At 47.8% G+C, this 18,246-nt stretch overlaps 3 protein-coding genes across 4 annotated transcripts in view; 1 reads left to right on the top strand and 2 right to left on the bottom strand.

The window, feature by feature from the left end:
* tgfbi (transforming growth factor, beta-induced) overlaps positions 1-1,603 on the top strand; it is a 32,058-nt gene extending 30,455 nt beyond the window's left edge. The window contains 3 exon segments of the mRNA XM_063876946.1: positions 216-271; positions 957-981; positions 1,085-1,603. Of these exon segments, the coding sequence (XP_063733016.1) occupies positions 216-271; positions 957-981; positions 1,085-1,140 (137 nt within the window). The 3' untranslated portion in view covers positions 1,141-1,603.
* Positions 1,604-1,704: 101 nt separating this feature from the next.
* Positions 1,705-16,563, bottom strand: b4galt1l (DP-Gal:betaGlcNAc beta 1,4- galactosyltransferase, polypeptide 1, like). Its single transcript, XM_063877073.1, is given in 7 exon segments — positions 1,705-2,578; positions 2,664-2,768; positions 3,408-3,530; positions 4,379-4,566; positions 14,006-14,167; positions 14,169-14,242; positions 15,837-16,563. Coding segments are annotated over 7 exon segments (1,185 nt in total). The 5' UTR covers positions 16,240-16,563; the 3' UTR covers positions 1,705-2,448.
* LOC134860198 (putative mediator of RNA polymerase II transcription subunit 26) lies at positions 8,174-12,120 on the bottom strand. Of its 2 annotated transcripts, XR_010165202.1 has the most exons (3): positions 9,656-12,120; positions 8,889-9,546; positions 8,174-8,794 (listed from the first exon to the last, which is right to left on the bottom strand). XR_010165202.1 is itself a non-coding variant. In XM_063877075.1 (2 exons), exons 1-2 carry the CDS (start codon positions 10,168-10,170, stop codon positions 8,949-8,951), a joined length of 1,113 nt encoding a protein of 370 aa, XP_063733145.1. In that variant the 5' UTR covers positions 10,171-12,119; the 3' UTR covers positions 8,174-8,948. The 2 variants fall into 2 exon arrangements, 1 of the variants encoding a protein (XP_063733145.1); XM_063877075.1 differs by having other exon boundaries at positions 8,174-9,546; positions 9,656-12,119.
* Positions 16,564-18,246: the final 1,683 nt, after the last annotated feature.

The following is an 18,246-nucleotide window of genomic DNA, read 5'->3' on the forward strand; positions in this document are numbered from 1 at the left end:
AAATATAAGTCAGTCTCTACACTTTCTCCCGAGTTTCTCAGAGCAAGAAAAACGTATTTCTTTATTTTCAAACTAAAACAGATTTTCTTCAGGAAGGAAACTTTGGTTATTCAAAAACTGAAGTGTTCAGAGCTCTGCTGCCCTCTGCTGGCTGAACCCAGACACATCAACCCATTAAACTGTGTGTGCGTGTGTGTGTGTGTGTGTGTGTGTAGCTCCTAAGGTGGACAGAGTGCAGAGTGATGGTCCTGCAGATCCCGCCTCCTCCAGGGTGAGAACACGCCTGCTTGTTATTAATATTTAGTTTCTTAAAGGAGCCACAGAAAGCATCTCTCTGGTATCTAAATGTTCTCTGGTGTCTACAAGAAAGGTCCAGATGTGGTTTCACAGACCCGTTTATAACCCTGTGATTTGGTCCCAGAATGAAACGAGCTGCATTGCCTTATTTGGGGCTCATTTAAATAATGATGACGAGCTCTGCTCTGATTGGCTGGTTTACAAGGAGCGATCCATGGCTGCCTCAGAGCCCACAGAAGAAAGTGAAGTTAGCTAAACTGTGAGAGATGAACCATGGAGGCTATTGCCATCCAACCTCACATGTCTGAGCCTTTATGGAGACCGAGGAATCTGAAGAGCAGCGGTCGGTCGGAGATTGGAGAGCAGAGTTACGGAGTGTTGAGTGTTTCCAGCTGCTGGTGTGTGCAGATGTTGGGTCTGGATTGCTGTGTGTGACGTAACACACAGGGATTGTTGTAATTCGCCCGTTGTGCCGCTGTGATATGCTGTAATCATGATTTGCACGTGAAGGAGGAAACAACGGTAAGGTTCACGGTATGTCAGCTCAATGTACCAAACTCCTTATTCCACTCTGCCAAGGTGAATACAGTTTAAAACTAAAGAAGACATTAAATAATGATCATTATTATTATTCTAATGACCCCCCCTCTGTCCGGCAGGCTGACTCCAGGAGCTTCAGGAACGGTCAGTTTTTATTCCTCAACATTTCCTCTTTCGGTCTCTGACCTCCAATAACCTCTCTGTGTTCCCTGATCTTCTCGATGTCCTCCGTGTTCTCTGTGTTCAGACGATCTGTTCAGGAAGGTTCTCAGCAGCCACTCCAGCAGAGCCATGAAGCAGTAACAGGAAGTCCTCCTGAGGTCAGCTGACTCACTCACATCAACAGGAAGTGTGACAGCGCCCCCTGCTGCTCAGATCTCACTCACATTATATCACTGTCCTCCTCCTCCTCCTCACTTCATATTTTATGGACATGATGTGCTGTTCATCAGAATTTTATTTACTGTTTGAAATATTTTCTTTAGATGTGTCTCTGATATCTGGTGTGTCTCCATGGATACATGAGATCTGCTCCGCCCCATTGTGGATAATCATTATAGTCAGAGGTGATTGATGAGCGGGAAGGTCTGCTGAAAGGCATTCTGGGAGATGAAGTCACCGAGGCCTCAGGATGTTGACTCATCAGTTTGTGCAGCGGAGAAATGCTTTTAATTCTTTTACCGACTCCGAGTTCCTCAGACGTCTAATAAATCTCCAACCAAACTGATTCTGATTCTCCTTTTGTAAAATAAAACCTGAGAAAACACCACGTCTGATCTTGTGTGTGTGTGTGTGTGTGTGTGTGTGTGTGTGTGTGTGTGTGTGTGTGAAACCATAAGTAGAGAAGGTAAATGAAGTCAGACTGGAGTCTTTGACGGGTTTTATTTCCCTCTCTCTTTAAGGCACATTAAAGGTTTCATCATATATAAACAAGATTTTTTGGTCTGAAGATAAACAAACCTGTCAACATCTCACACACACACACACACACACACACACACAGATCCAAAGTGTATCTGATGTGCTCTAGAATGAGATGCATCCATCAGGGGCCGTGGGATATATCAGTTACTGTATGTAATAAATAAAGAAATCACAGACGGGGGCAGGGACACACACACACACACACACACACACACACACACACACACACAATTAAAATCTTTTAAAAAACAAAACAATGATCACGTTTCACTTTAAGTAAAGGATTTACCCCCCGGCTCTGTGACCCCCTTTTCTGGTTCCTGCAGCTTGGACTCGGGTTCCATGTTTGGCTCAAATCTCTCTCACACTCACACACTCACACACACACACACACACACACACACACACACACACACACACACACACACACACACACACACACACTTACCCTGCAGAGAGGATTCTGGGTTTCAGATTCTTATTAATATTTGGGAACCAGAACCAGGACCAGAACCAGGACCAGACCCAGGAACCAGATCTAAACCCTCCCTCTTAATTACCCACAAACCCTCCACCAGTAAAGCCCACACCATGTGACCTCCCCAGCCCTGATTGTCTCCGATAGATTTTCAAAATAAACGTCTGGTTCAGGACGCGTCATAGCAGCGTCCAATCAGAGCCTGGCTCTCAGGGCCGCCCCACGTCAACAGTGATTCTGGTGTACAGGTCCAGCTTCTCCGTCTTCACCAGCGAGTAAGAGAGGGAGGAGATCCCGTCAGAGGACATGGTCTCTCTGGTGTGAGCGATCCGGTTAAACCTGGCAATAAAAACATGTGAGCAGTGATGGGTTCAGCTGGGGGGACTGGGGGAACTGAATGAACTACAGGAGGGACACCCCGTACCTCTGAGGGTTGGGCTCGTTCTTCTTGTCTCTCTCGTGCCGGATCATCCGACACTTCCCGATGTCTCCACTGGGTCTGGAGATGGACATCCCTTTAGAGGACAACCTGCAGACAGCGGTACATTACAGCCCTGAGACCAGTGTCCAGCAGACCAGAGTCCAGCAGGCCAGAGTCCAGCAGGCCAGAGTCCAGCAGACCAGAACCCTGAGACCAGAGTCCAGCAGACCGGAGCCCTGAGACCAGAGTCCAGCAGACCGGAGTCCAGCGGACCGGAGCCCTGAGACCAGAGTCCAGCAGACCGGAGCCCTGAGACCAGAGTCCAGCAGACCGGAGCCCTGAGACCAGAGTCCTGCAGACCGGAGCCCTGAGACCAGAGTCCAGCAGACAGGAGCCCTGAGACCAGAGTCCAGCAGACCGGAGCCCTGAGACCAGAGTCCAGCAGACCGGAGCCCTGAGACCAGAGTCCAGCAGACCGGAGCCCTGAGACCAGAGTCCAGCAGACAGGAGCCCTGAGACCAGAGTCCAGCAGACCGGAGTCCAGCAGACCGGAGCCCTGAGACCAGAGTCCAGCAGACCGGAGCCCTGGGACCAGAGTCCAGCAGACCGGAGCCCTGAGACCAGAGTCCAGCAGACCGGAGCCCTGAGACCAGAGTCCAGCAGACCGGAGCACTGAGACCAGAGTCCAGCAGCCAGGAGCCCTGAGATCAGGGTCTAGTGTGTGTGTGTGTTGTGTGTTGTGTTGACCTGTTAAAGATGTCGTCGTCCTCCCCCCCCCAGCCCCAGTAGTTGTTGGGAAAGCCGTTGATCTTCAGGAACTGGTCCTTGCTCATGGAGGACACGCCTCCAAAGTACTGGTTGTAGGGTAACCTGCAGACACACAGGTAAGTAAACAGGAAGTAACACCCTACCATCACAGGAAGTGAGTGCAGAGAGAGACTACCCTAACATCAGGTCTCTAAAATATATAAATAATCACAGGTATCATGAACGTGGGACGACTGACGACCAGTCCCCCCGACGACCGGTCCCCTGACGACCGGTCCCCCTGATGACTGAACTCACCTGACAGGCCGACCGCTATCAGAAATAGCTTCTACAAAAACGACCCACGGCTAAGAGACCACTTTCTCCTGATGTAAGTCAGAGAGCAAAAGTACCGATGTTAGGCCACCACACACACACACACACACACACACACACACACACACACACACACACACACACACACACACACACACACACACACACACACACACACACACACACACACACACACACACACACACACACACACACACACACACACACACACCTCTAGTCATCAGAGTTCATATCTAAACAACAAATGATATTAGAGCAGTTCTAGAGATCAGAGATCTGTTCTTCAGAGGAGATCCTCCTGCCACATCTAAACAGGAAGTGGAGAGGGTTCTTATCTCAGAGAGAAAACCTGTGTGTGTGTGTGTGTGTACAGGAAACAGGAAGTGAGGGGCAGGCAGATGGCAGTGTTTCACTGTCAGTACGTTCTCTCTGACAGGAAATGAACTTTTTCTTCTTCTCTGTCTGTTCCGCAGCTGGCTTCACTTTAGCAACAAGCAGGACTCAGCTCGTTAATGGCTCAGCTCGTTAGTGGCTCAGCTCGTTAGTCACTCATCTCGAGGTTTGTTCCTGTGTGTCTCAGGTGTTTACTGAGTGTCTCACGTGTGTGTTCTCACCTGAATCCGAACTTGTCCATGGAGACAGACAGGTGTCTGGGCTGGCTGAAGCACCTGTAGGTGTTCCGGTCGTCCATGGGGATCAGGTCCACGTCGCTGAACACAAAGCAGTCATAGTCGTACTCCTTCAGAGCCTCCGTGTAGCCCACGTTCAGCAGTTTCGCTCGGTTGAAGGTGGCGTCTCCATCCTGGCGAACAATAGGACAGGCTGTCAGGCTACAGACTGGGTCCTGAACCCATAGTAGGTTCACTCTGCATCATGTGATCTTCTTAAGCTTTGCTTTCCTCTCCTCTGATAAGAGTGTCTAGGCAGAGGCTTCAGAATACATGATGAGACGCCACTCTGCGTCATGCTGTCATCATGAGGAAGGGGGCGTGGCTACATCTCAGCTGTGATGGACAGACGCTGCCAGATGCATTTAAGTTAGCACCTCCGCTAACACCTGCAGCTCCGATTGCTTCCTGTCTGAAAGGCAGAGCTCCTCAGGTCACCTGATCCCTTCACTGTTGCTTAGCAACCAGCTCTCAGGTGTGCAGGTGTTTACCTGCTGCAGGCGACAGGCCGCTCCCCCACATGCTGCTCTTCTTCTCTGGTTTCTGCATGAGTTACTGTACCCTCCCCTTAGATCTACATGTTGTCAAACCAAGATTCAGGTGAGACGGGTTATCCTGCTTACACATTAGCACGCTCTATGAGGGCATTAAGGAAGCATGCTAACAGATAGTTACTGCCACACGGGGGGGGGGGGGGGGTTAAAAGTAGAAAGTACTCTCCTCTAAATGTACTTAAAGTAGCGACAGTAAAAGTAGTCATTGTCTGATTGGTCCATTTCAGAATAATATCTCTGATCTGTTTTATAATGATTGATCAGTAAAGTGTTCTCAGAGCTGGTAAAGGTGCAGCTAGTTTGAATGCTTTGTATACTGCAGGGTAGCTGCTGGATTTACTGCAGGGGAACTACAGTCTGATTGAAGGGATTATACCCATTTAAATCAACCAGCACCCCCAAACGCCTCTAATGAAGGATAGCTTTTCTTATCAGCCTTTTGTTGGCAGTTTGTCTTGGTCAGCCACAAACAGGGGAATAAATGTGCTGCCAATAATCTTGGGGGTACGATTTGTGTGTATTTATGTTAATGCATGTGCGGTTAGGCATACTGTGGGGGCCCCCTGTTTATGTGTGCAGGTACAGGGGAACACACAGCATGTGTGTTCTCAGTTGCACACTATATGCACCTGACCTCCTCTCATGGCTGCTCCCTCCTATATTTCACATCATTAATCCTAATCTGCCTAGCAACTAAAGGGATTAAATACATGTAGTGGAGTAAAAATACAGAGAGAGGGCGCGCACACACGTGCACACACACGCACGCACGCACACACACACACACACACACACTTTGTGTAAAGACGGTACGATTAGCTGAAGTGTTTTTGTGCAGACACACAGGAGGAAACACAGGTGGAAACACAGGTGGAAGCAGTAGAAAGAGAAGCCCGTATTACCAGAGGAAACCACAGCAGACCAAGCAGGGCCGACCTCCAGATCCTGACATGCAGGGGGGGAAGTGTGAGGAAGAGGAGGCAGAGAAGAAGAAGAAGAAGAAGAAGAACAGTCACAAACAAGAGAAGAATAAATGCAGTTATAGAGAGTCCTCTGTTAGCTCCATGCAGAAAACTCTTCATCATCATCATCACCTTCATCATCATCATCATCACTCATTACAGGGTTTGTTCTTCACACCCCAAAACCCTGGCTGTCACCCTGACTCCCTGAAACTGACGGGAGTATGAGGACACACCCTGAGCTAGCCTCTGCATTAACCCTCCTGTTATATTCAGGGTCAAATTGACCCGTTTGAAAGTTTAGGAAAAATACTTAAAAGAATTTGTTTTGTATGAAACTTCTTCTGCTTGCCTTATTTAGTGCAATAAACATGTAAAATGAAAATGGTTCAAGTCATATTTGCAACCCCCCCCCCCCTCAATGTTTATATCACAGCGATTGTATTGGGGTCAATCTGACCCGGCTGAGTTTGGAACAATAATTAATTCTATCATTTTTCAGTTTGAGAAAAAATTAAAGGGGTCACAAAGACCCAAACACCATAATTTGACCCTGAACAGAAGAGGTGTTTTTATCAACATCAACTGATGGAAAAAAAAGTTTGAACATTTTAAAAATAATTGAAAACATTTTATGCAAAACTAATGTTTTTTATATCCGTTTTTTTCAATGTACAGAAAAATGTGTATTTTTTGTGAAAAACGAATGAATTATCCTAATGGAACCATGATCTGTGAGAGGTGAATAACACAAGTGCACTAAATATTGATTGAATTGATAGTAATAAGAGGTACAAACAATGTACAAACCAAAAGGTTCCTGTATAAAGGTTTCTGACTTGAATAATTAAACATGCACCGGGTCACATTGACCCAGGAATATTTTGGCTGTTACAGAAAAATGAATGTAACAGAAGGGTTAAAGCTTAATGTGGGATCATGAAAGCCTCTCTGAGAGCTTAGCTTAGCATAACCAAGGCCACATCATATAAAGTTGTAGGTCACGCTGTAGGTGACGTTGTAGGTCACACTGTAGGTCCTGTGTAGGTCACGCTGTAGGTCCTGTGTAGGTCACGTTGTAGGTCCTGTGTAGGTCACGTTGTAGGTCACATTGTAGGTCCTGTGTAGGTCACATTGTAGGTCCTGTGTAGGTCACGCTGTAGGTCACACTGTAGGTCCTGTGTAGGTCACGCTGTAGGTCCTGTGTAGGTCACGTTGTAGGTTCTGTGTAGGTCACGTTGTAGGTCACATTGTAGGTCCTGTGTAGGTCACGCTGTAGGTCACGCTGTAGGTCACGCTGTAGGTCCTGTGTAGGTCACGTTGTAGGTCCTGTGTAGGTCACGTTGTAGGTCCTGTGTAGGTCACGTTGTAGGTCACGTTGTAGGTCACATTGTAGGTCCTGTGTAGGTCACGCTGTAGGTCCTGTGTAGGTCACGTTGTAGGTCCTGTGTAGGTCACGTTGTAGGTCCTGTGTAGGTCACATTGTAGGTCCTGTGTAGGTCACGTTGTAGGTCACATTGTAGGTCCTGTGTAGGTCACGCTGTAGGTCCTGTGTAGGTCACGTTGTAGGTCCTGTGTAGGTCACGCTGTAGGTCCTGTGTAGGTCACGTTGTAGGTCACGTTGTAGGTCCTGTGTAGGTCACGCTGTAGGTCCTGTGTAGGTCACGCTGTAGGTCCTGTGTAGGTCACGTTGTAGGTCCTGTGTAGGTCACGTTGTAGGTCACATTGTAGGTCCTGTGTAGGTCACGCTGTAGGTCCTGTGTAGGTCACGTTGTAGGTCCTGTGTAGGTCACATTGTAGGTCACGTTGTAGGTCACATTGTAGGTCCTGTGTAGGTCACGCTGTAGGTCCTGTGTAGGTCACGTTGTAGGTCCTGTGTAGGTCACGCTGTAGGTCACATTGTAGGTCCTGTGTAGGTCACGCTGTAGGTCACGCTGTAGGTCACGCTGTAGGTGACGTTGTAGGTCACACTGTAGGTCCTGTGTAGGTCACGTTGTAGGTCCTGTGTAGGTCACGTTGTAGGTCACATTGTAGGTCCTGTGTAGGTCACATTGTAGGTCCTGTGTAGGTCACGCTGTAGGTCACACTGTAGGTCCTGTGTAGGTCACGCTGTAGGTCACATTGTAGGTCCTGTGTAGGTCACGCTGTAGGTCACGCTGTAGGTCACGCTGTAGGTGACGTTGTAGGTCACACTGTAGGTCCTGTGTAGGTCACGTTGTAGGTCCTGTGTAGGTAACGTTGTAGGTCACATTGTAGGTCCTGTGTAGGTCACGCTGTAGGTCCTGTGTAGGTCACGTTGTAGGTTCTGTGTAGGTCACGTTGTAGGTCACATTGTAGGTCCTGTGTAGGTCACGCTGTAGGTCACGCTGTAGGTCCTGTGTAGGTCACGTTGTAGGTCCTGTGTAGGTCACGTTGTAGGTCACGTTGTAGGTCACATTGTAGGTCCTGTGTAGGTCACGCTGTAGGTCCTGTGTAGGTCACGCTGTAGGTCCTGTGTAGGTCACGTTGTAGGTCCTGTGTAGGTCACGTTGTAGGTCCTGTGTAGGTCACGTTGTAGGTCCTGTGTAGGTCACGTTGTAGGTCACATTGTAGGTCCTGTGTAGGTCACGCTGTAGGTCCTGTGTAGGTCACGTTGTAGGTCCTGTGTAGGTCACGCTGTAGGTCCTGTGTAGGTCACGTTGTAGGTCCTGTGTAGGTCACGTTGTAGGTCCTGTGTAGGTCACGCTGTATGTCCTGTGTAGGTCACGCTGTAGGTCCTGTGTAGGTCACGTTGTAGGTCCTGTGTAGGTCACGTTGTAGGTCACGTTGTAGGTCCTGTGTAGGTCACGCTGTAGGTCACGCTGTAGGTCACGCTGTAGGTCACGTTGTAGGTCCTGTGTAGGTCACGTTGTAGGTCACGCTGTAGGTCACGTTGAAGGTCACGTTGTAGGTCCTGTGTAGGTCACGCTGTAGGTCACGCTGTAGGTCACGCTGTAGGTCACGCTGTAGGTCCTGTGTAGGTCACATTGTAGGTCCTGTGTAGGTCACGTTGTAGGTCACGCTGTAGATCACGTTGTAGGTCACGTTGTAGGTCCCGTTGTAGGTCACGTTGTAGATCACGTTGTAGGTCACGTTGTAGGTCCTGTTGTAGGTCCTGTTATAGATCACGTTGTAGGTCCCGTTGTAGGTCACGCTGTAGGTCCCGTTGTAGGTCCCGTTGTAGGTCCCGTTGTAGGTCCTGTTGTAGGTCACGTTATAGATCACGTTGTAGGTCCTGTTGTAGGTCACGTTATAGATCACGTTGTAGGTCATGTTGTAGGTCACGTTGTAGGTCCTGTTGTAGGTCACGTTATAGATCACGTTGTAGGTCCTGTTGTAGGTCACGTTATAGATCACGTTGTAGGTCACGTTGTAGGTCATGTTGTAGGTCACGTTGTAGGTCCTGTTGTAGGTCACGTTATAGATCACGTTGTAGGTCCTGTTGTAGGTCACGTTATAGATAACGTTGTAGGTCATGTTGTAGGTCCCGTTGTAGGTCCTGTTGTAGGTCACGTTATAGATCACGTTGTAGGTCCTGTTGTAGGTCACGTTATAGATCACGTTGTAGGTCATGTTGTAGGTCACATTGTAGGTCTGGTCACGTTGTAGGTCACATTGTAGGTCCTGTTGTAGGTCACGTTGTAGGTCTAGTTGTCCAGTTGTATGTCCCGTTATAGATCATGTTGTAGGTCACATTGTAGGTCCTGTTGTAGGTCACGCTGTAGGTCCTGTTGTAGGTCCCGTTGTAGGTCACGTTGTAGGTCACGTTGTAGGTCCCGTTGTAGGTCACGTTGTAGGTCCCACTGTAGGTCCCGTTGTAGGTCCCGCTGTAGGTCACGTTGTAGGTCCCGTTGTAGGTCCCGTTGTAGGTCCCGTTGTAGGTCACGCTGTAGGTCACGCTGTAGGTCCCGTTGTAGGTCACGTTGTAGGTCCCGTTGTAGGTCACGTTGTAGGTCACGCTGTAGGTCCCGTTGTAGGTCCCGTTGTAGGTCACGTTGTAGGTCCCGTTGTAGGTCACGCTGTAGGTCACGTTACAGATCACGTTGTAGGTCCTGTTGTAGTTCACGTTATAGATCACGTTGTAGGTCCAGTTGTAGGTCACATTGTAGGTCAGCATCAGAGCCGGTGACACCAGCAGAATCAATAAACTGATCAGGAAGGCTGGCTCTGTCATTGGCATCAAACTGGACCCTTTAGAGCACATGTGTCAAACTCAAGGCCCACGGGCCAAATCCGGCCCGTGAATGAATGATCTTTGGCCTGCATGTCAAAATCTATTTACTATTAGAGCTGGCCCGCTGGTATATCATACGCGCCACCATAATACTACAAATCCCATAATGCACTGCCCGTGCGTCGGCACGTCAATCACAGGCCCGCGTCAATTACAAGCGCCCCCACTCGTTCATCAGCATTTCTGTCAACTTTCATCCCTCTCCCCACAAAATGGCTAAACGAAAGGTGGACTTTGAAAACAGGGGTTTTCAAGACAGGTGGGAGGCACAGTACATGTTGGCGGATGTAAAGGGCAAAGCTGTGTGTCTTCTGTGCGGAGACAGTGTGGCTGTAGTGAAAGAATACAACATAAAAAGACACTATGAAACGAAGCACCACGACAAATACAAGCATCTGGACACGACACAAAGGCTACAGAAGGTAGAAGAATGAAAAAGAAGCCTGGTGTCACAGCAGGCTATGTTCACTAAAGCCAAATCACAAAGCGAGGCTGCTGTTAAGGTTTTATTGTGGCAGCAGAGATTGCAAAATCATCCCGGCCCTTTACCGAGGGGGAATTTGTCAAAAACGGCATGATTAAAGTTTGCGACACCGTGTGCCCAGAAAAAAGGCAAGCATTTTTAAATGTGAGCCTGAGCCGAAACACCGTTGCTGACCGTGTTCGCCACCTTGCTGCCAATCTCCAACCACAGCTTGTGGGAAAGGGAAAAGCCTTCATCGCGTACTCCCTTGCTGTGGATGAGAGCACCGACACTTCTGATACTGCCCAGCTGTCAATTTTCATCCGTGGAGTGGACTCAAGCCTGTGCGTAACAGAAGAGTTTTTTGGATGACGCTCAATGCACGGCACAACTACGGGAAAGATCTCTTTGAAGAGGTGTCCAGATGTGTAGATAACATGGGGCTGCCGTGGGATGAACTTGTTGGACTGACAACAGATGGAGCGCCTGCGATGTGCGGTCAAAAAAGTGGATTGGTGGGGAGGATCCGAGAAAAGATGCAGGATGAAAACGTCACAAGTGAGCTGACAGCTTATCACTGCATCATACGCCAGGAATCGTTGTGTGGCAAAGCCTTGAAAACGGAACATGTAATGAGCATCATAACACGAGCGGGTAACTTTATCAGAGCCAGAGGTTTAAATCACCGCCAGTTGATCCATTTGCAGCTGACGTGGAAAGCGCACCAACAAACCTGCAAATGGAGCTGATCGAGCTCCAATGTAGTGACACACTGAAGGCAAAATATGAGTCTGTGGGCGCTGCAGAGTTTCCACGTTTCATCCCCGACACAATGCCCCATCTACGCTCCCAGGCTGCTCAAACGCTCTCTATGTTTGGCAGCACATACTTGTGTGAACAGCTGTTCTCTTTGATGAAGATAAACAAAACTTCACACAGGACTCGTCTTACTGATGAACACCTTCACTCAATCCTGAGGATTTCCTCAGCTCAGAGCCTGACCCCAGACATTGATGAACTTGTAACCAAGATAAGACACCAAGTATCTGGCTCAGACAAGTGAGCACCACAGAGCAGCAAACGGTGCTTTGACGCAGTTTCAGTTTTTAATGCAGTTTAATATTTGCATTGTGTTCTCTTGCTTCTACAGGACATTTGATTTTTCTTTGAGTAAATCACTTCTGGCTGTTTGCCTGTAGAAAATGTTCTTCTTTCATTTATTTCATAATTAATGTTGTTTTATAGGCAAGAATCTATAGGCCTTGTTAGTTCCAGGTTCAATATGTGCAATAAGGTTGTTTCAATAAGTTTTCAATAAACGTTGAACCCGTCCGGCCCTTGACTTGTAGCAATTTCTTAATTTCGGCCCACTGTGTATTTGAGTTTGACACCCCTGCTTTAGAGGCTGTGGTGGAGAGGAGGACTCTGAACAGACTGCTGTCCATCATGGATAACCCACCCCCCCACCCTCTCCACCTGCAGCTGGAAGGACAGCGAAGCTCCTTCTCCATCTGACTGCTCCAGCTCAGCTGTCACAAGGACAGGTCCAGGAGAACCTTCCTGCCCTCTGCAGTAACTCTGTACAGTAACCCCCCTCTGGCTGCAGGACTCTCTGCTCCACAGCCTCTCTGTGACCTGGACTCAACGTGCACTCCTTCACACTGAACATTTATATTTACATTATTTTATTGTCTTTTTGTATATTTCATTTTTTAGTTCTAGTTATTTGTATTTGTTTTGCTTCTTTTTGTATTTTGCTGCTGCAACGGAAACCTTTCCCAGTTTGGGATAAATAAAGTATTTCTGATTCTGTCAGATTGTAGGTCCCGTTGTAGGTCCCGTTGTAGGTCCCGTTGTAGGTCCCGTTGTAGGTCCCGTTGTAGGTCCCGTTGTAGGTCACGTTGTAGGTCACTTCGTCAAGGTAGGTCACATTGTAATTGAGGATAATTAGGTCTCTAATTCCTACCTGGTTGATGACGTAGTTCCAGCAGTATGTCAGCAGTATGTGTACCTGGTTGATGACGTAGTTCCAGCAGTATGTCAGCAGTATGTCAGCAGTATGTCAGCAGTATGTGTACCTGGTTGATGACGTAGTTCCAGCAGTATGTCAGCAGTATCTGTACGTACTTGATGACGTAGTTCCAGCAGTGTGTCAGCAGTATGTGTACCTGGTTGATGATGTAGTTCCAGCAGTATGTCAGCAGTATGTCAGCAGTATGTCAGCAGTATGTGTACCTACTTGATGACGTAGTTCCAGCAGTATGTCAGCGGAATGTCAGCAGTATGTGTACCTACTTGATGACGTAGTTCCAGCAGTATGTCAGCGGAATGTCAGCAGTATGTGTACCTGGTTGAGGACGTAGTTCCAGCAGTATGTCAGCAGTATGTCAGCAGTATGTCAGCAGTATGTGTACCTGGTTGATGACGTAGTTCCAGCAGTATGTCAGCGGAATGTCAGCAGTATGTGTACCTACTTGATGACGTAGTTCCAGCAGTATGTCAGCAGTATGTGTACCTACTTGATGACGTAGTTCCAGCAGTATGTCAGCAGTATGTCAGCAGTATGTCAGCAGTATGTGTACCTGGTTGATGATGTAGTTCCAGCAGTATGTCAGCAGTATGTCAGCAGTATGTCAGCAGTATGTGTACCTGGTTGATGACGTAGTTCCAGCAGTATGTCAGCGGAATGTCAGCAGTATGTGTACCTGGTTGATGACGTAGTTCCAGCAGTATGTCAGCAGTATGTCAGCAGTATGTGTACCTGGTTGATGACGTAGTTCCAGCAGTATGTCAGCGGAATGTCAGCGGTATGTGTACCTGGTTGATGACGTAGTTCCAGCAGTATGTCAGCAGTATGTCAGCAGTATGTGTACCTGGTTGATGACGTAGTTCCAGCAGTATGTCAGCGGAATGTCAGCAGTATGTGTACCTACTTGATGACATAGTTCCAGCAGTGTGTCAGCAGTATGTCAGCAGTATGTCAGCAGTATGTGTACCTGGTTGATGACGTAGTTCCAGCAGTGTGTCAGCAGTATGTCAGCAGTATGTCAGCAGTATGTGTACCTGGTTGATGATGTAGTTCCAGCAGTATGTCAGCAGTATGTCAGCAGTATGTCAGCAGTATGTGTACCTGGTTGATGACGTAGTTCCAGCGGTATGTCAGCAGTATGTCAGCAGTATGTCAGCAGTATGTGTACCTGGTTGATGACGTAGTTCCAGCAGTATGTCAGCAGTATGTCAGCAGTATGTCAGCAGTACGTGTACCTGGTTGATGACTTAGTTCCAGCAGTATGTCAGCAGTATGTCAGCAGTATGTCAGCAGTATGTCAGCAGTACGTGTACCTGGTTGATGACGTAGACCCCGTAGTCCAGCTGCTGTCTCTGCAGGATGGGGTGCAGGTAGTACAGCCAGTACTTCAGGTGTTCCTCTCGGTTGCGGAAAGGGATGATGATGGCCACCTTCTGCTGCGCCACACAGTCTTTGGGTCTGAAGCGCCCCCCCCGGCTGCAGGGCGGGGTTTTCCTTCTTTATCAGTTCCTCTTTCACCGGAGAGCTGAACTCCACCCGAAGAGGACCCACTGAGGACACAAACAAGAAACTTCCTTTCACCTCCTGTCACTGTGACATCACATGCCCCAGCTGATGCTCCTGTCACTGTGACATCACATGCCCCAGCTGACGGGGTTCAGAGTTAACGAGAGCAAGTAAACAGCAGAGCATTTGGCTGCAGTTCAACAGCCTGCTCCGTGTGCACTGTGGCTAAACTGGTTTCACTGGTTAGCTTTACTGTGTGAACACAGTCAACAGGCCTTCAGCTGGAGGGGGGGGGGCTAACAGGATGATGCAACACTCATGCAGTCTGTTAGGAACATTAGCTTTTTCAGAATAAGAGAGGAAAACAAGCATGTTCCATGTAAACAGTCTGACTGCAGCCCCCCCGCCCCCCAACTCCAGCTAATAAAGCTAGCCCCTTTCATAACGTTAGCCTACTGATAGCTGGAGCCTGACAGCGTTAGTGGAGATAACGGTACCGTACTAGAATCTGTGGGATAACTAAGTCCCACTCCCTGCAGCAAAAATATCGTCACCTGTCGGCACCACCAGTCTCCCAATGTTCTGTCCCGCGGGGGGACCCAGCTGAGGATCCAGGCCTCACACTGACACCAGAGTGCTTCCTGTTTACAGTCAGTGAGGGTCAGAAGTAACACCAGAACCTGCAAAACCACCAGAACTTGCAGGGTCACCAGAACCTGCAGAACCACCAGAACCTGCAGGGCCACCAGAACCTGCAGGTTTCCTCACATATTTTAAATTCTGTTTTTATTGAATGTCTTTAGATTTTATTCTGAAACGTTTCTCTCTGAACGCAGTCAAATAAATTCCTGACGCTTCAGCTGAAGCTCTGTTCCTGTGAGGACATGTCCGACACACCGGGGACTCTCTGCTGTCTCCACTTGAACCCTCAGACCCTCTGTTGACTATATGATCTACATTATCTTTAAACTTTTATAACCCTTTGCACCCCTGACACATTCATCAGTGAGTCAAAGTGCACTTTATATTATCTGGATCTAGCTTCACTTGAACCCTCAGAAACCCTCTCTGTTGACTTGATCTTTATCAGCTCTCTCTGCAGGAGGCAGCCATGCTTCAGATCAGAGCTCTACTCTCTGCAGATGGTGGTGTAAATACTGCTGTATTTTAATGTTAACAGCTCTCTTTAAGTGTTCTTTTACTCCTGAAATTGTTATATTTTGTGACTGTGTTTCTGCTCCACCCAGCAGGCTGAGTCCTCCTCTGTTGATCTGCTGAACCTGGTTCTGATGAAAACATGAGTAAAACTAAAGAGGTTATATTAGCAGAAATCGCTGTGGGGAGCGTGCGTTACTCTAACCTGATCGAGAATGCTTTATCCACTGTCAGGGCTCCTTTTAATGAAATGTGTTATTAATCCCTTTTTAGATCGGAACAGGAACAACGTTTTTATCATACTCACTGTCCCCCCTCACATCAGTGTCTTACAATAGTTTTAAACAGCTTTAATAACCGTAATATTTGTATATGTCTTTCTGTGTCTCGGTTTGCTCCACAGACTCCTGTCATGTGTAAACCTACAGGTAATAAACCTGGTTCTTGTTCTGATTCTAGTTCTAAAACCACAGCAGGTCTCACCCAGCAAGGGGGATGTTTCTTGGCATTTCTGCAGCTCCTTCTCCCCGGGATCCGGCTCTTTATTCTCCCCGGGATCCGGCTCTTTATTCTCCCCGGGATCCGGCTCTTTATTCTCCACGGGATCCGCCTCTTTATTCTCCCCGGGATCCGGCTCTTTCACCTCCCCGGCCTCCTCTACCCTCTTCTCCGTCTCCCCGGGTTCCGGGATCTCGGCGGGCAGCTCGTCGGTCCGGATCAGGTTCTTCTCGGTCCGGTTGTCCCGGTTCTGCTGCTGATTCTGGACGAAGGCGGACGGGATGTCCAGAGAGCGGACGTAGAAGAAGAGTGTGACGGAGATGTGGAGGAAACACAGCAGAACCACCAGCTTACAGGTCCGGTGGAGCAGCGAGAAGTCCCCGGCCATGATGACTGTTTCCCGGCGTGACACAGAGCAGGCAGCGGGGTTAGCTACATTAGCTTCAGTTAGCAGCTACATTAGCTTCCGGTCCGTTACAGTTTAACCACTAAGAGGAGGAACTCCGTGTCTGCGGCCCCTGAGTCAGTGAATCAACGGCAGATGAAAGGAGGACACGTCTTCCACTTCCAGAGAATACTTCACTCACTGTAGTTTCCCCCGAATATCAGCCGCTGTTTTCAGCCAGAAAAGTTGAAATAGTACGGGACACACTCGACAGGACTCCACGGACTCTCCGTCTCCACCGACAAGAGCCGAACTCCTCCGAGAAGAGCCGTACTGAACTGAGCTGAGAGCCGAGAGGAGCCGAAAAAAGTCGAGGGGAGCCGAACTGTTCCGGGAGAAACCGAACTGTTCCGAGAGGAAGTAAAAGTCAACCTTTCAGATTTGTGGAGAAAAAACAAAACAATGAATCGTTCTCTAGATCTCTTCTGAGTTAAAAATCAAAATATTTGATCAAAATGTGATTTATTTCCTGTTGATTGACTTGATTAATCCTTGTACAGCTCTGAGAAAAATAACAATTTTCTATGAATCCCAGCCTTTGAATATTCAGAAGCTATGCAAGGGGGGGGGGCACATGGTTTTTTGTATGCACTTTTTCCTGAAAAAATGTGACTTTTGGGAAATAAATCAAAATTGAGATTTTTTTTAATCTGGATTTAGAGAAAAAGTCAGAATTCTAAGATTATTGGAAAAAGTCAGAATACCCCGTACCAAAATGTTTTCATTAAGAAAGACTGCTGAAGAAAACAAAACTCTCAGCAGGTTGTTTCGCCAGAGGAAATCCATGGACTATCCGTTGGAGCCCCTGATGTGACTCATCAAACCCCATCTCTTGGGACACTATACTAAGTAATTTCTCGGGACGCAATGCTAAATGCTAATTAATCTCTCTGGACGCTATCCTAAGTAATCTTTGGGGACGCTATGCTAAATGCTAAGTAATCTCTTGGGGCGCTATGCTACGTAATCTCTCGGGACGCTATGCTAAGTAATCTCTCTGGACGCTATCCTAAGTAATCTTTGGGGACGCTATGCTAAATGCTAATTAATCTCTTGGGACGCTATGCTAAGTAATCTTTGGGGACACTATGCTAAATGCTAAGTAATCTCTTGGGACGCTATGCTAAGTAATCTTTGGGGACGCTATGCTAAATGCTAAGTAATCTCTTGGGGCGCTATGCTACGTAATCTCTCGGGACGCTATGCTAAGTAATCTCTCTGGACGCTATCCTAAGTAATCTTTGGGGACGCTATGCTAAATGCTAATTAATCTCTTGGGACGCTATGCTAAGTAATATCCCTGGACGCTATCCTAAGTAATCTTTGGGGACGCTATGCTAAATGCTAAGTAATCTCTTGGGGCGCTATGCTACGTAATCTCTCGGGACGCTATGCTAAGTAATCTCTCCCTACTCTATACTAAGTAATCTTTGGGGACGCTATGCTAAATGCTAAGTAATCTCTTGGGGCGCTATGCCATGTAATCTCTCGGGACGCTATGCTAAGTAATCTCTCCGGACGCTATCCTAAATAATCTTTGGGGACGCTATGCTAAATGCTAAGTAATCTCTTGGGGCGCTATGCTACGTAATCTCTCAGAACGCTATGCTAAGAAATCTCTCAAGACGCTATGCTAAATAATCTCTCCGGACGCTATCCTAAATAATCTTTGGGGACGCTATGCTAAATGCTAAGTAATCTCTCGGGATGCTATGCTAAGTAATCTCTCGGGACGCTATGCTAAATGCTAAGTAATCTCTTGGGGCGCTATGCCATGTAATCTCTCGGGACGCTATGCTAAATAATCTCTCCCTACTCTATACTAAGTAATCTTTGGGGACGCTATGCTAAATGCTAAGTAATCTCTTGGGGCGCTATGCTACGTAATCTCTCGGGACGCTATGCTAAGTAATCTCTCCCTACTCTATACTAAGTAATCTTTGGGGACGC

This window comes from Eleginops maclovinus, chromosome 23, assembly GCF_036324505.1.
Source record: "Eleginops maclovinus isolate JMC-PN-2008 ecotype Puerto Natales chromosome 23, JC_Emac_rtc_rv5, whole genome shotgun sequence".
NCBI lineage: Eukaryota > Metazoa > Chordata > Actinopteri > Perciformes > Eleginopidae > Eleginops > Eleginops maclovinus.

Coding starts and splice junctions, on each gene's coding strand:
- LOC134860198 (XM_063877075.1), bottom strand. CDS start 10,170: ATGTGCTCTAAAGGGTCCAGTTTGATGCCAATGACAGAGCCAGCCTTC. Junction 9,547..9,655: donor AACAGGACCTACAATGTGAC/CTACAACATGAT, acceptor CTACAATGTGAC/CTACAACATGACCTACAACG.